Source organism: Ylistrum balloti, unplaced genomic scaffold, assembly GCF_031769215.1.
Source record: "Ylistrum balloti isolate Yb309-2 unplaced genomic scaffold, AGI_CSIRO_Ybal_v1 Utg370288, whole genome shotgun sequence".
In the NCBI taxonomy this organism is placed as follows: domain Eukaryota; kingdom Metazoa; phylum Mollusca; class Bivalvia; order Pectinida; family Pectinidae; genus Ylistrum; species Ylistrum balloti.
Genome location: NW_026782219.1, coordinates 679,252 through 696,347, shown reverse-complemented (window position 1 = coordinate 696,347; position 17,096 = coordinate 679,252). Strand labels below are relative to the sequence as shown.

Genomic DNA, 17,096 nt, shown 5'->3' with positions numbered 1-17,096 from the left:
TCAGTTAGTGATGGTGGCTGTTACAAACAAAATGTGGCTCAGTTAGTAATGGTGGCTGTAGATGGGCAGTGGCTATGTGACCATGACACAAAGCAATTATAACCAGAATGTGGCTCAATTCCAGACAGTGACTCTGACCTAACTTTAGCTATAGCTACTTCCTGAGGCTCAGTTATTGTCAATTACTGTATAGAAAATGTGGCTCAGTTACAAACAATTTAAGTAAATTAAAAGTGACTGTAACATAACAGAGGTTGCCAGGTGACAGTGACTATTATACAAATGACTGTGACTCTATAGCAGGTACTGGCTGCAACACACAAAAGCTGTAACTGAAAGTGGCTGTAACCTAGAGTGGCTGTAACTGTCAATGGTTCTAATGGACAGTGGTTGTAACTATCAATTGCTGTAACTGAAAGTGGCTGTAACTGTCAATAGTTCTAACAGACAGTGGTTGTAACTATCAATTGCTGTAACTGAAAGTGGCTGTAACCTAGAGTGGCTGTAACTGTCAATGGTTCTAACAGACAGTGGTTGTAACTATCAATTGCTGTAACTGAAAGTGGCTGTAACTGTCAATAGTTCTAACAGACAGTGGTTGTAACTATCAATTGCTGTAACTGAAAGTGGCTGTAACTGTCAATGGTTCTAACAGACAGTGGTTGTAACTATCAATTGCTGTAACTGAAAGTGGCTGTAACTGTCAATGGTTCTAACAGACAGTGGTTGTAACTATCAATTGCTGTAACTGAAAGTGGCTGTAACTGTCAATAGTTCTAACAGACAGTGGTTGTAACTATCAATTGCTGTAACTTAGAGTGGCTGTCACTTTTAAGTTCCTGTCTATGATAAAGAAATATTTTCAATGAAACATTAATGATGATGAAATATTTCAAAATTAATATTAGTAATTAGAAGTGTTTTTATGTTTTGTATTTTACAGGACCCCAACGACTTGGTAGATGTTGGAGTAGTAGAAACAGTTGTAAGAAATGCCATCTGCTTGACCTCCTCCAACTTCAACATCTCCAAGCTGCTGTTGGGAGGGTCGTATGGGAATTTGAGCCCCCGGGTCACGGGAGACATCCCCCTCTCCCCCAGTAACCTGTCTCCCAGGACTGAGGCTGTTTTCGAGCCAATCGAAGTGAAGGATGTGCAACAGAGTGCTGTAAATACTCCTTTAAATCTAGTAGTTTGTGGTAGTGAAAAGATTTATTTGAAAATCATTGAGACGCTTGTAAAAAAGAAAAAATGTATCATATTTTTCCAAATTTTTATAAATCTGTAAATTAGAAATCAGAATCAAAATGAGAAAAAAAATCTGTTTTTTCCAAGGATTATTTTTTTAACTAGGATTTCTGACAGCTTAAAAAAATAAACATTTTATTTACATTTGTTCTATAGTTCTTATTTGTTTGTTTGTTTACCAGTTTCATGCGCCCAGCCTTGCATCAGCCCCGAGGTCCACTCGTCCTCCTCCAGCCGAGAAACGACTTCTGGTCAAGGTTATCAAGGCCAGTGCACTAGGCAGTCGAGATGTTGGTAGGTCCATGCGTGTTTAGCATTTATTCAAATTTATATGTATTTAGACTCGATTTCAAATTATACATGATACCATGCTGATGTTAAATGTTATTATGAAAACATTAAAACTAAGAACTTCATTACATCATCCCCGCCCCCCTCCATTTAATAGGCTAGGAGGTATCAGAATGCTTCATCATATAATGTTTAGGGTAACTTTCTTGGTTATACCCACCTGCAACGAAGTTAAAGGGAATGTAATGGAATTCGGTTGTCCCTTTGTCAGTCTGTAGATGCAGTGACATACTGGCTACTCATCCTAACTTCTGATTTAAAGGATATTTGTTTGCTTATCGTAGGTGTGTGTAATCAATATCACTTTGAGCTATCTCCCCTTTTTGGAAAGTTACGTCTCTTTGGGAACGGCGAGGAGGGGGTCCCTGTCTCTATAATATTTGAATTATTTTTAAAAAGTCATTTTGATAGTTCTGATCTGATGGATAGATAAACAGGTGTAAAGAGGTATTTAACATAACTGGTAGCTGGTATCCTGTCTAGATTAAGACGATCATCCACGATTAAAATTATCTAGACCATCAGTGAAAAGTTTGGAGGTTCAAAATTCTGAACAATGAGCCTGATTATTGTGTTTAACACTTTCTCCAGTATGTGGTGCTAATTTGTACTTGTAATCTTATCTAGTTCTAAGGCCTTATTTCATGTTTTGGATCGTATATACATGATTAGGGCCTGAAATATTTCCTGTTTTGGATCATATATACATGGTCAGGGCCTTAAATATTTCAAGTTTTAGATCATATATACATGGTAAGGGCCTTAAATATTTCATGTTTTGGATCATATATACATGATTAGGGCCTTAAATATTTCATGTTTTTGATCATATATACATGATTAGGGCCTTAAATATTTCAAGTTTTAGATCATATATACATGTTTAGGGCCTTAAATATTTCATGTTTTAGATCATATATACATGATTAGGGCCTTAAATATTTCAAGGTTTAGATCATATATACATGTTTAGGGCCTTAAATATTTCATGTTTTAGATCATATATACATGGGTAGGGCCTTAAATATTTCATGTTTTGGATCATATATACCGTAATTTCTGGGTTATAAGCCACAGATTTTTCCCTTGGCGTTCAGGCATGCGGCTTATATACTAGTACAGCTTACATGTGGACGAAAACAAAATCGGCAGAATGAGAAAAAAAAAGTATTGACTGGACATTGATTCTGGACCATTCTGTATTTCGGAATGGCTATTTTGACAAGGGGCATCATATGCAATATTGACCACCGTGACCTTGCACTCCAATAATTTTGGTTCTTGTAACATGGTGCAAGGAAGAATGAAAAATAGTGATTTAAACCAAGTTTTTTCACGAGTACCTGTCCATCACATGTTTGTGACTGAAAGAGAACATCTAGAACAGTAATTTGCAACTGTATACAGGATGATTTTAAGATTGAAATAAAAATAACATTTTTATGGATTTAATTAATCATACATCTTAATATGAATCACAATAATATATTCTAAACTTTTGTGATTGCTGTGAAAGTCATAGCGGAAATTTACAATAGCATGTTGGATCCTGGGATCAGTAGATCATCAGGTCAAATTCTAGAACGACCACCATGCTTGTTTATGATAAGAATGGCTTCATATAACTTATCAGAAGTAATAAGGGACTATCAGAATTTTATCAGCATACAATGGCCTTCGCTAATATTTAACAGTACAGACGCCGGGGTTATTGTTAAAGGTTAAAGGTACCCAAGCCGGACGAGTTCAATATTTGCCATTTTATGTTTTGAAATGCATCATTAAAATAAAAGATTATATGTGTATTATTCATTTGCAAACTTTTTTTTAAATGTTTCACTGATGATCTTGATAAATTGCCTTCTGTTGTCTGTTATATCAACAAACTTTGGTATAGACATAACAGTTGTATTAAAGAGTACGGCTTATATCCCGGTGCATCTAATACGTTGATCAAATAAAATCCAGCCCTGTGGCTTATACTCTGGTGTGGTTTAAAGTCCTGAAAATACGGTACATGGTCAAGGCCTTAAACGTTTCATGTTTTGGATCATGTATACATGGTCAGGGCCTTAAACATTTTATGTTTTGGATCATGTCTACATGGTCAGGGCCTTAAATATTTCATGTTTTGGATCATGTATACATGATCAGGGCCTTAAATAATATTTTTGTCACTTATACATCTTCAGGGCATTTAAACAAAACTGTACACATCTGTCACTAACGTGTCATTCATGCTATGTTAATAATGATATGTACTAAAAAAAATGTTGATTAATCGTCAAAAGCCTTGTCGTTTTTTAACACATTCTGCTCTATTAACAATATTTGTCTCCCCTTGCAGGCTCCATTGACCCTACCTGTGTCGTTATCCTGGACAACCCACCTCAAACCCAGGCCACCAGTGTTGTGAAAAGCACTGTGAACCCTTTCTGGGATGAACAATTTCTCTTGTAAGTTATCATTAGTTAACCTTCAGTCCACACGACTTTCACAAAAAAAAAAAAAATAATAATTTTACCGTAAATTTGTCTGATTCAACTTTTTTACAGCAAAATAATTTAAATATTTAATGAAAACACTTCTGGTATGTATTCACTGTCAACAGAATCTCTTGTTTCTGAACAATTTGTAAGACTTTTACTGAAATCTTTTGCATTGATGTTGCATTTATAGTGTTATGATAGCAAATTATATAATTTGGCTTTCACATAGTACTATATAATTTGATGCATTGTTTGTTATGAAATATACTTTTGTGTCAAACACTCAAATGACCAGGATTGCTGCATCTTGGTCAGAGATATGCTTACTAAACTCAGAAGAATGAGGAAACCCATTAGGGATGATTACCTAAAATCTTAGAATATAGTTTGACTATCTGTTTGATAGTTTTGTTATTTAGACAAAAAAAAAGAATTCTAAATGTTTTATTTTTTTAAATTTAGATGGTGTTTGATTGATATCTACAATGATTCAATAATTTTTTTTTAATGTGTAAATTAGAACAGAAATTTGAAAAAAAAAAATTATTTACTAAGAGGAAAAAACTTTATGAATGGACTTTCATAGAGAATTTATTTTCTGCTTATTCCAAGAATGGGAAAAAAAAAAAAAGATATCTTGAAATATAGATTTCCTGACTTTTGGGGAAAATTTCAATGTGTATCAAACTTTTTGTGAAATCATGAAAATTTGCTCCATAAAAAATTACAACTTTTACATCATGTTTGTTACCTCAGAGAATTTCAATGATATAGAGGATGAAATTTAATTATATCTGCAAAGACTTAAAGAGGATTAGCATATATATTAATTAATCCACCATAACATTTATGGTGAAAAGATATTATCCATATTGATATCAGGCTCACCAAATGTATTTAACACCTCATTACAGGTGAATAATTGTAGGATAAAAAGAGGTTATTAGTATACTAATACACAGAGTGCATATAATTTACAGACCACCTCATCACAAGTGAATTACTGTCAAACAACTTTCTTTCACAGGTGATTTATTTTGGTAAATTTTTCAAACAAAATGAAATCATAAAATTTTATTGTAATAAGTAACGGAAGAATTTATAAACAATGACTTGAATACAGCTCAGTAAAATGTTTTGTGAAAGTTTCTTGTGATGAACGCGACTGTGAAAATCGTGGAAGTAAGTAGCTACGAAAGATTGTTTGTATACAGGATAAGAGAAACATTATATCTTCCTGGTTGAACTGAATTAGCAGTATGTTATAATAGAGATGTCAATTTTTCTTTACAGTGATGTGACCAGCAACACAAAAGAAATGAAGTTTGAGGTCAGGGACAGGCGCCAGGGACCAGCCGGGGGTATGAATTGTGTTTCTTCCAAAAATGTAACTGGACAAAACTGTCCAAATATTAATTATTGGAAAGTATTTGTCACATTGAAAAAATTAAAAGAGGATAATTTTGAATCATTCCCTTGTCTGCAATTTTTTGATGGGATATCATACATTAAAAAAGAATTGTTGTCTACATCTTGCCTACATACATGATAAGGGAAAGAGAAAGGTACAAAGAAACTTCTAGGAACGATTCGTCCATCTTCTTGTATACAGAGTTATCTGCCCTTGTGGATAGGTATTGACTGTTTGTGAGATAATAATATCATTAATTTTTTTGAGAATTTTTCTCACACACAGTAATGACAAATAATCAATACCTGTTGAAAAGGGCAGAGAACTTTATATTTTGAAAAAAGACGTAATATCATAAACAGTCGAACCGTGTTAACTTGAAGTCAGGAGATCCATAGAATAACTTCAAGAATTCAATTGAAGTTGGTTCAAAGGTTTAATATGAAGTTTGGCTGGGACTTACAAAAATACTTCAAATTAAATTGGGACTTTGAGTTATACAAAGTCGAGATAACAAGGTTTGACTGTATATACAATGTTTAGTGGAAGCAAATATTCATTCATATTGTCAAAAGTTCAACCGTGAAAATATAGATTGATGAATAATGTGTTGTTTTACTGTTTCTATAGAAACATGATGTTATGTATTATTGGTTTTTTTTTCCTTAGATTGTAATTTCACCGAAGTAGAAAAAATATCCACTCCTATGTCGAAGATTTATAAAATATTCCTTTCGATGAATATTATAGAATTGATTCTGCCTCAAAGGTAAATTAAGATGAAAAAAAGAGATAATATAAAAAATCACTTTTTTCTAACAGAAAAATTCCTGGGTGAGGCATATGTTTACTTTGACGATCTCAAGAAGACACCCAGCAGTCGACAGATCCTCCCTCTCCAGGGTAGTCCTGATATCAGGGGCGACTTTGTCACCGGCACCCTCACAGTCGAGGTAGGGTACATAACTCTTAGCATGTACGTCACTGCCAACATACCTCCTTAACTAGAAACCTAAATTTCTGTACAGCAACTTGCAGGTTAGGGAAAAAAATTCTCTGAAAAAACTAGTACTTATTAACTTTCAACAAAATTTATTTGGAAATTGATTTTCAGCTAAAAGAAAAATAATAATAAAAAAGATTGAATTAAAAAAAAAAAAGATAAAAATTAATTTGTTTGCACAGCAATCTTTCCTTTATATATCTGTGACATTGATCCCGTCTGTATTAGTTCCTTTATCAGACAGCAATGCTTTCTGTTGTATAGAGCTATCACAAAGATCTCACTATGTGTTAACTTGATTTTAATTTTTAAATTCTTTTTTGATGTCAAGTATAATATTTGTTAAGTGTGTATTTCAGACTGATGAAAGATATAAATATTTTTTTATTATTATTATTATTACTATTTTTTTTTTTTGAAAACCTATATTTCACTTGTAGCTTCTTCAGTATAGTATCTTAGCAACGAAAATGGTTTTGATGCATCTAAGAAATAACTTGTTAATCACTAGGTAGCTGTCTTAACACATTTAACCAACCAGGTGTAGTAAATTTTATAACTTTTAAATTAAACCATAGATTTAAAAAAAAAAAAAAAAAATGTTTTTCAGGAAACTAACATTCTCATGCTTATGTGAGGCTGTGCTAGGTTCATTACTCTTTACTGGATGTTTAATAAACCTCCTGTTTCTTGTAATCGTACTTTATGGAAAGAATTTATGTCTTGCCTCCGTTGTTTCAAAATGAAGTTATTTCTTGAAATTTTAAAGCTCTGACATTATGACTGGCACTTTGTATTGATGGGTTGAAATAGTCTTTCACCCTTTTAGTGTGAGACAGCAGGATCTCAAACTGAGGGAAATATTATTAAGTTAGCAAATATGAGGCTTGCCCAGTGTTTGCAACTTAATAATCTTTACCCAAGAGTTGAGATCTGCCTTTTCCACATAGAAGTGGATGAATGACTATTTTTCTCTTACCTTGCTAAACTTTGTGTCGTTATGTATACGATTGGCTTTTCTGACGTGATGTCAATGTTATGAAAAGAGAATCCCTTTGTCTCGATACTGTAAGGTGAGACAAGAAAATCTCAAACTGCTAAAGCTTGGATACAAGCTTCCAGGGTAAGAGAGAAAAATGATTTTATTTAAATGACTTAAATTGCTGCATTATAAACTAGACATCTTATAAAAAAGTTGATAAAATGATGGAGATCTGTTCCAGAATTCTGTTGCTTTTTCTTGATCCAAAATTCCCTGGCTTTCTCTTTGTAAACAATGTGTGTGTTTTTGTTTGTTTTATTTTTATTAAAGGTTGATATGTGCTGATAGAATTGAGTTTAGATAATAGTTGCCATGGTAATTCAATATGGATGAAGTTCGATGAAGGTCAATGTGGACGATTTATCTAGCCCGCCACCATCAAGTCGTCGTTCGTCTGTGGTTTAATTTGTCTCTCGTCTATTCTTTGATTCTCTGTCATTCTGTTCTTAAACAACAAATTTTCTCTACATGTTACTAAGAAGAACACAGATCTTTTCATGCTCAGGTTTTCCCTGTACCTGTAGATTTACATGTTCACTTCAGTATCATATAGACTGATCTAAAATTTTAAAAAATGGTTGATAAGTGGCCATCTTGGATTTAGACAAATTTTTATCACTATTTTTCACAAACTGTACGACAGATCCCCTTAATCTCACACATATTTCAACATGTTCAAATTTGAGACCGATCAGAAAAAAAATGGCTGACAGACTATTGTCCTTATGTGTAGTTTTATTTTGTTAATGCTATTTCTAAAATAGCAATGAATAGGTCTCAGCAAGATGGCCGACACTGGAAGCCATCTTTTTGAATGTTGATATTTCTAATTTGTAATCAAGCATTGGAGAGATATTAAGTAACATTCAGATTTGATCTAAAATCTCTGCTTAAAAAACTCTTTGGCTTTCAGAAATTTTGGGACTTATTGGAAGATCAAGGGTTAGATGTAACATGTGACATTTCATTGGTCAATATGAATGATTTGAAGCAGTATAACCATGATATAATCCGTGAACTTTGACCCCTAAAGGTCAATGCAATTTCGCTTGATTTTCAATGTTACATTCATTACAAATTCAGAATACAGTAACCCAAATCCCTTGAAATGGTGCACAAAAGTGTACCATTGTGTTTGTAGTTTTTAACACCTTTATCAATAGGGATAAATACGTTAGTGTGATAGTATTGAGCTTTTCCTGTCACAATTCTTAATTTCGTAAAACTCTATTTGTGATAGTATAATTATGATATAAACTGTAAATCCCAAAAGTTTAAGGTTCAGTTTATTTCAAAGTTGGAAATATGTTAAGGTTCAATCTTATATTACGTGAAAATTCTCACTTTGGAATGACGATTAATTTTGATCACCCAGTGATTAATTTTAAAAAAATTTTGATAATTTCTTCATAGTTGACATACATGTAAATCCAACAAATGATTTTTACAAAAGATGGTGGGTGCCAAGATCCCTGTAGGATCTCTCTGTTTTAAATTCTATGAGAAATGGTTTGCTTGATTTATAGATGGGTTGATTTTTGAGTAGTTAAATAAGCATTAATTTGTATTAGTTAAATAAGCATTAATTTGTATGAGTTAAATAAGCATTAATTTGTGTTAGTTAAATAAGCATTAATTTGTATTAGTTAAATAAGCATTAATTTGTATTAGTTAAATAAGCATTAATTTGTACGTATATCTCTGCAGTCTTAATGTAGATGGGCATTGCTTTTGTTGATCAGTGTTGTGATAGCTGTATAATGAATTTATGTCTCTTTATGTTCCAGCTATATTAAAATAAAGTAGAATACTTAAAACAAGGATAACTGTGCAATAAGCCCCGAAGGCCGACACATCACTTACTCCTAGCTTATTACAGGACCTCAGGTCCAACACATCACTTACCCCTAGTCATGGATGGGCTTATTACAGGACCTCTGGTCCAACACATCACTTATTCCTAGTCAGGGGTGGGCTTATTGTAAGACCTCAGGTCCAACATATCACTTACTCATAGTCAGAGGTGGGCTTATTGCAAGACCTCAGGTCCAACACAAACCTTCTTTCTCCTAGTCAGGTGGTGGGCTTATTACAGGGCCTCAGGCCCAACACATGGCTTCTTGCACAGAGTCAGGGGGTGGGCTTATTAAAGGACAATAAAATAATGTAGGTTGATTTTATTTATTTTATCTATTACTGAACATCAATATACAGCAATATATCTTATTACCAGGCGTGGGCTTATCACAGAATAAATGATTATATCGAAACGTTTACAGCGTCTGAAAGCTGAAATATTTGAAATTGTGAAATTTTGAAGACTGAAGAAATAAGAGGAAAAAAAATACATTTCTTTTTTTTTTTTTTTAGAAAATTAGTGAGAAAAGCTTGTTGATAAAATAAGTGGAGTGTTTAGTAGAGATTGTCAGTGATTATTTCTAAAGCTTTTGATTACAATCAGCAACTTGTGTGTAGACATTCCTGTGTGTAATTACTGTGTGATACAAATATCTGTGTGTGATATCTGTGTGTGATCAATTAACCAGATACTTTCTGTATTCTCCTGTTTTCAGTTCCGCTGTATGATGGATTCCTACTGACCTCTGACCTCTGACCCAGCTCAGCTGACCCTTGACCCCTTGTTCCCTGCTGGTTTTTGGATAGGAGTGAATTTCAGTGTGTTTGACATAGTGTTAGAGTTTTCTCATTCTTCATCACAACTCAGTATCGTTCAATTTATCCATCATATCATATACCCAGTCAACTTCTTCAACTCATCAAACTTATTCGTGGAGGTGAGTTGCATCCAGCAATTCTATTGGTCGATACCAGTCATGTGATTTGCATCCCATATCCCGTTTGAGCAGCATTCGAAGTCACATGAACTGCAATCAAAATTTTGATTGGCTGACACAAATCATTAATGTGTTTTTCAAAATTTTTCTAAAACATGTTAGGTGATTTGTATCCAAAACTTTGATTGGTCTAGACAAGTCATGTGATTTGCATCCCAAATTTTGATTGGTTGTCAGTATAACATGTGACGATCAGTAATATTTTTTTTTGCATCTGATATTCCCATTAAATGTTGGTTGGTTTTTGTCTTTAGATTAGAAGCTAATAATAGTTCATTACTGCATTGGGCATTTTTCATTGGATGTTGGCTAGTCATGTGATCAGCTTACAATATAGATACTCATTTTAATGCTGTCATTGGTTGATTTTTTAATTTTTAAATTTTTTTTAAATAGTATCATTACAGTGGATGCCTTTTGATTTTTAATTTTTTAATCCCTTTGGTAATATCACCTCCAGCTAAGTTTGATGCTTTTCCACAAGTAATTCTCCTTGTAGAAATTATCATTTTTAACTTACTGTAATCGTGCAATGTTAGTCTGTACAAATTATGTTCACTGTGCTTTTTAAAGAGTAATTTTGATTCTGACTCTACTGATAAAAATCTGGTTAGCTCAACAAAACGATTCTTTTTTTCAAATTTCTGTCCTTAAATACATATTTCTCTTTTCTTTTCCTTTTGTAAAATTGAAAAAAAAATAGTAAGAAATTTCTTCATAAATGAAAAAAACACTTTTTTTTTCAAACTAGTGTGATTGGAATGCAGAAGTGTTAATATCACTACATACTAGCACCTAGCTGTTGTCTGTTTTTGTTGTATCCACTGAAATTCACTCCTCTCTGTTGACCGTCTAAAAGAAATCACATGGTCTACTGAATTTTTGTTGACATATAATCTTCTAACCTTTTGCTATTCTTAAAAGGTCAAAATAGAGGTTATGTTTTTCTTTTTTTTTTTTTTTTTAATGAAGATTTTTCAGGTCATTAACTCTGATTGGCTGCTGACAGATCCTCAGCCATTGGTTAATCTTGACCATTGCCAAAATACAGCTGTTTGAAACAATGGTCACAGTTTGTGACAGTCAGTCCCTTTAGAAAAATATTTAGTAATTGGATATGTGTGTATTTTACAGGTGTCATTTTGTGTTTATTTTCCAACACCACATTACACCAAACACTAACAGTTACTAAATATAGAATGTTGAAACACAGTGTTATTAATCCTTAATTGATAATGTTGATTTAAACCTTCAGACACTTAACCTGATGCATCCATACAGTTGTCAAAAAAAACAACAAAACAATTTATATAATTGTTTTCAAATTTCCGTCAGATATTTTCTAGACTGGACTTAGAAAATGTTTTAAAAGTTATTCTATATGTTCATTTTCTACATCATACTATATTTTTTCTTTCACTTTCATTCCCAAACCTTTTTTCTTTGTCGTCGATGTGTTTGTGTTGATTAACTTTCCTGTGTATTCCCTGACGAATCCTTTTTCTTTTTAAATATTTCTTTTTTGTACTGACCAACTTTTGTTTCCCTGTTTTAATCCGGTTTTTTTTTACCTTTGTTAACTAAATGTCTCATTTGAATGTGACTTCAAACTAACTCTGTCTTTATTTTCATTTGTTATGGAAAATTATAATCGGATTTGTATATCTTCAGAATGTTTGTGAGAAAGTACAAATATTATTGAGTGTTTTTTTTTTTTTAACTAATATCATAAATATCTAGCCATTTTGAAATATGTGACATCATTTGACATGTATTTGATTATCGTAATGAAAAGATCCTGCCATGAGATATCAAATTTAGACATAAAAAAATACGAAAATTTGTTGTGGTTAGACCTTAAGATCAGACATAAAATTGTGTTTATTTATGAAAGATACTTGATGTAATCATAAAACATATCTGTAGTATTATAAGATGAAAGAAAAGTTTATTTTAAAGTTACGTGAAAACATTTCAGGATTTTTTTTTTTTTTAATTTAATGGTATTTATCCAGCGATAAGGGCTTGTCTGGTAATAAGCCCATATATTTTGTTGTTGAATAAAAATTTATGTTGCTGTCCTCAAATAAGCTGTCCTCTGATTGTGAACAAGAAATTAGCCCTAGACCATCATTATGTTTAGAAGTCTGGATTAGTTATAACTAATCATCCAAAAAATAATCTTTGCATCTGGTAATAAGGACATGCCTGGCAATAAGCCCATGGACGTTTATTTCAGTCTTACAAAAAGAAAAGTAAAGAAATCCTCACTTTCCTGACTTTGAGTCAGTGGTAATGTTTTGGTTCCCAGGGATTATTGCAAAATAAATACACTAGATTTTTAGATTTTATCGTGACATAAGTGAGCAAAGGAGATAAAAAGAAAGAAAAGAAATCACAAGATTTTAAAGATTTTTTTAGAAATATTTATTGTCGCTATCTCTACTGATATTCTGTTTACCGATAAGTTGCATTATGGGTAGAGGTCCTACTAAATACTAGAATGGCCTGGACCGTTTTCTGTTTTTAGAAAACTTCTCAACATTTGATCCTTAAATATTAGGGAAAAGTTTTTTCTTTTTTTGTTTTTTTTAAGCAATACATTTATTTGGAAACAAAAGTAGGACCCATTTTCTATCAGTATCCATGTATGTAAGAATGTTTGGCCTCAATTTGTAAACAGTAAGTAGGGATTATCGTATTGAATCTTAGAACTGCATTTTCTTTTTTTTCCAGTTTCTTTTTTTAAATCCAGTAGATGCAGAAGCTGTCCAACAAACAATTGCAGCAATGTCACCAAAACGAACTGTTGAGGTAAACCAAGCTAAAACACCAGGGGGCACACTCGTTACCAAGACAACCACAACAACAGAACGATCACGTCATGGCCGACAGGGAGCTGAAGTAGATGGTAGGTTAAGAAAATTTTTCTTTAAATGAGAATATTTTTGTGTGTATACATAGTTGACATTTATATTAAATTTTTTCTTTTTTTTTAATAAATGTTTTGAAAACATAGTACAAGTGCATTAGTTTCGTATTTTTAATCTGTATTGAATATGTTTTTTACAAATTTTATGGGGGTTATATTTCTTACAGGGGGCGATGTCCAGAAAAAAAAATACAAATCTGTCCTTCTTCAGTATATCTCTGATTGACTAAGTATTTTTGAGATTTTCCCCCAAGCAGTGTTTCCCTATCAACCAAAAGCTTTGCGCCATGATATACTTGTGTATATAAGCAAGCGCTCAGGTGATTGAGATCTTTTGTATAAGATGCACTTTTCACCTGTATGAACTCACCATAGCAGTCATTAACATTGTTTCTGTTTAAGATTATTATTTAACAATGTTTTAATGTTATTCTGGAAAATTTGATTATAAGAGAGATTTTGCATGGTGTTCACAGAATGAGATACTTTTATCAGGAGTTGTGGCTTCTGCAATTAAATGGATGCATTATGTGGCAGCCTATCTGTTCAACTAGAAATAGGAGATAGAGATGATAAAAACATTGATCACAAGATGTTTTTTTCTATACAAAATTTATATTGTTTGAAAGTTGAATTTGAAAGTTTAAAGGACATATAAAAAATATGAAGGAACTATTTTTTTGGCATTTTGTGTTTTTCATAAAAAAAAAAAAAAAAATTCCTTCTGTAATAACCAGTGTTAATGGTTTCTGTTTTTTGTATCTGATTTCTATCAATAGTGAAATGATTGGTCAGTTATATATTGATATGTGTTACAGGATCACCCAATTACATTGAGAAGCATACCAACATATACGGTTACGATGGCTCAGACTCTCATTCTCTCAACACAAGCACGAACCAACAGGACCGATCAGTCTCATCATCATCTGGTAAGTCATATATCACCATAGAAACCAACCATATCACCATAGAAACACTCTGTCATCATAGAAACCATTCAGTTTACCATGGAAACCATTATGTCTCCACAGATACCATTTGTCATTATTGGAAACTATTCAAATCACTTAAGAAACCTTTTATGTCAATGCTTTTAATATATTCTTGGAAAGCATTTCACCAACAGGAACCGTTTTAGTCGTGGTATTCATAGTGTTGCTTCACTAGGGATTGTTAATGTCTTTTCTTTCCCAATGTCTCTCTGATAAAGTAGTTTTGAGATTTTCCCTCATGTAGTGTTTCCTTGTCAACCAAAAGCATAAGCATCATACTATAATTGTGTATATCAGCAAACACCTAGGTGAATAAGAGTTTAGGTATAAGGTGCACCATGTAGTGCTTCCTTGTCAACCAAAAGCTTAAGCATCATACCATAATTGTGTATACAAGAAAACACCCAGTTGAATAAGAGTTTAGGTATATGTCCCATCAAAGCAAATAACGGCATGGAAAGGGATCATAACAACAGTAACACCACTTTTTTTGGTTACCATGGAAATAGGTTAATTTTACTAAGAAAACTAAAAATATCATGAAAACAATTGTATGCGTTAGCAGTATATTTACTGTATAATAAGTGTGTTGGATAAGTAACATTGTAGTAGATACAAATTATTCCTTATTGAAGCAGGAAATGTAGTACCAGAAAAACAACTCCTTTGATATTTACAAGAATACATTGATGCTGTTGTTTATTCGGAGGGCTTTATGACTCATACAAACAAAACAATCTGTCTAAAAATCAGCAAATCAGAAAGGAAAGCACTACAAATCTGTTTGGTGACATTTTGATGAAATTTGCATGCATGGTTTATTTTTGTTGATGGTTAGTCATGGTTGACCGATTTTTATCAGAAACAAAAACGTCATGCTATGAAAAGATCTGACATTTTTTCAGACCGAAAGTCATATGGACAGGTGAGTTTGTTATGCCTAAAATGAAAGTAGAAATGATTGTTTAAATAATAAAGACTATATGAATGTGTCATCATATCAAATCCCTGTCATGTGACAACCTAGATCATGTATTATGCTTGACCAATCATCTTATCCCTTTTTATATTGTTTATTCACCAATCAGATTATAACATGAATGCTTTATCAACCAATCATTTCACAGGAATGTTTGATCAATCATTTGTAATGCTGGACAGGATTGTGGGACTGTTTTGTGCCAATCCCGTTTTGTGAATGTATTGTTAGATTGTCTGTTATGTAGCGTTATTACTACTCATAATTTTGGGGTAAAACAAAAACTTTTCTAAAACAATTTTTTTTTCTGTAATGAAGACTACAGGAATGCAAGAAGTATTTAATAATTTGAATAAAATTTCAAAGAATATGTTAGATCCATTTGAATGGTGCAGAAGATCACAGTTTGTACTGTTGTGACAAAGAGTTGGTTTAATTTTAATTATTTTAAACTATTCCCTCTGTTCCTTGTGACAGAATATGATTATGCCCATGAAACTTCCCCTTTCAACAGAACATGTCACTTTAATGTTAATGGTCAGGGCTATAATCTCTGTGTTAAGTATGATGTGAAAAAAAAATACATTTACCATCTCCAACACAAGTACGCCATTCTACATGCGAAGGCATTCATGTGCTTTACAGAACATCAATACTATTGTCTTCCACCCGCGTGTGCCCCCCCCCCCCTCCCAAAAAAAAAAAATTCTTAAGGTGCTGTAGCATGGATGGATGTAGCTATTAACATGGAATATCCTAACTGGGAATATGATATGTAAAAACAAGCAAATTTCGTAGGGAAATTAAATATGTCACAAGGTCAGCAGAAATTTTGAAAAATTCAACAATGAAATTAATATAATCATATATATGTATATATATAGTTAAAGTTTTATCAAATATCAGTATGAATGGCATTGTGGTATGTGTATTTACAAAGTACAAAACATCAAACTATACTATAGTATACAGTGTAGATTTATAGATAATAATTACCTCCCTTGTCTATTCTAATACTTTTTTCTTGAATGTAAATCTTGTCATACAGTTCTATTACTTCTCTCATGTTTCTAAAAAATGAGAACTTTGTATAAAATCATTTTTTCTTGAACATATCAGTTTTTCTTTAAATTTTATATTTATATATTAAGTATCCATACTTGATGAAAAATAACCCTAATTAAAAATTATATTAGAAAAAAAAGGATTTCAGATATTGCAAAAGAAGTTATAAAGAACAACATGTTGTTGTGCAAATAGTAATGATGTACAAGGATTTCACCATTCCTGATCTCAATAAGTCAAACGAAAAAAAATTTAGCAAGACCCAGACAAAAACAGGTAAAGAAACAAAATAATTAAAAAGATATAAAAAACAAAACAAAAAAAATGAGGAAAACAAAATAGATAAATAAATAAAAAAATATATATAATTTGCAGTTTTGACTTAATTAGGTAGATTTTTTTAAAAAAAATCTATATACTGGTTTTCATGGTTTTGAATATTGGATTTGGTTAAATTTCATATCTAGGTAAACATACCAATATCATGTCATGTAAAGGGTAAGGATTAGTGATAACTGTAACGGAAGGATGGTAAAAAAAAAATTTCAAAAACTGATAACAAGCATGCCAAAATTTTTCAAAGGGAGATAACCCAATTTATTTTTCTTCCTCAGTATTTTATTTGCAGGGTTTTTTTTTCTGTTACTTAGAATTTTTTTGTTCCTGAAGTTAGTTATTCAGCTTTTTAGTGTAACCTTCCTATAAAGAAATTGAATTTTTTATTAT

General features: G+C 32.1%; 1 protein-coding gene across 1 annotated transcript in view; it reads left to right on the top strand.

Annotated features, from left to right (window-relative positions):
* The window catches only part of LOC132552943 (titin-like), a 92,993-nt gene that overhangs the window by 48,013 nt on the left and 27,884 nt on the right, over positions 1-17,096 (top strand). The window contains exons 5-11 of the mRNA XM_060217142.1: positions 944-1,168; positions 1,431-1,542; positions 3,947-4,055; positions 5,382-5,449; positions 6,322-6,452; positions 13,136-13,310; positions 14,150-14,263. Coding sequence (XP_060073125.1) covers positions 944-1,168; positions 1,431-1,542; positions 3,947-4,055; positions 5,382-5,449; positions 6,322-6,452; positions 13,136-13,310; positions 14,150-14,263 — 934 coding nt within the window. The remainder of the gene's footprint in view (positions 1-943; positions 1,169-1,430; positions 1,543-3,946; positions 4,056-5,381; positions 5,450-6,321; positions 6,453-13,135; positions 13,311-14,149; positions 14,264-17,096) is intronic.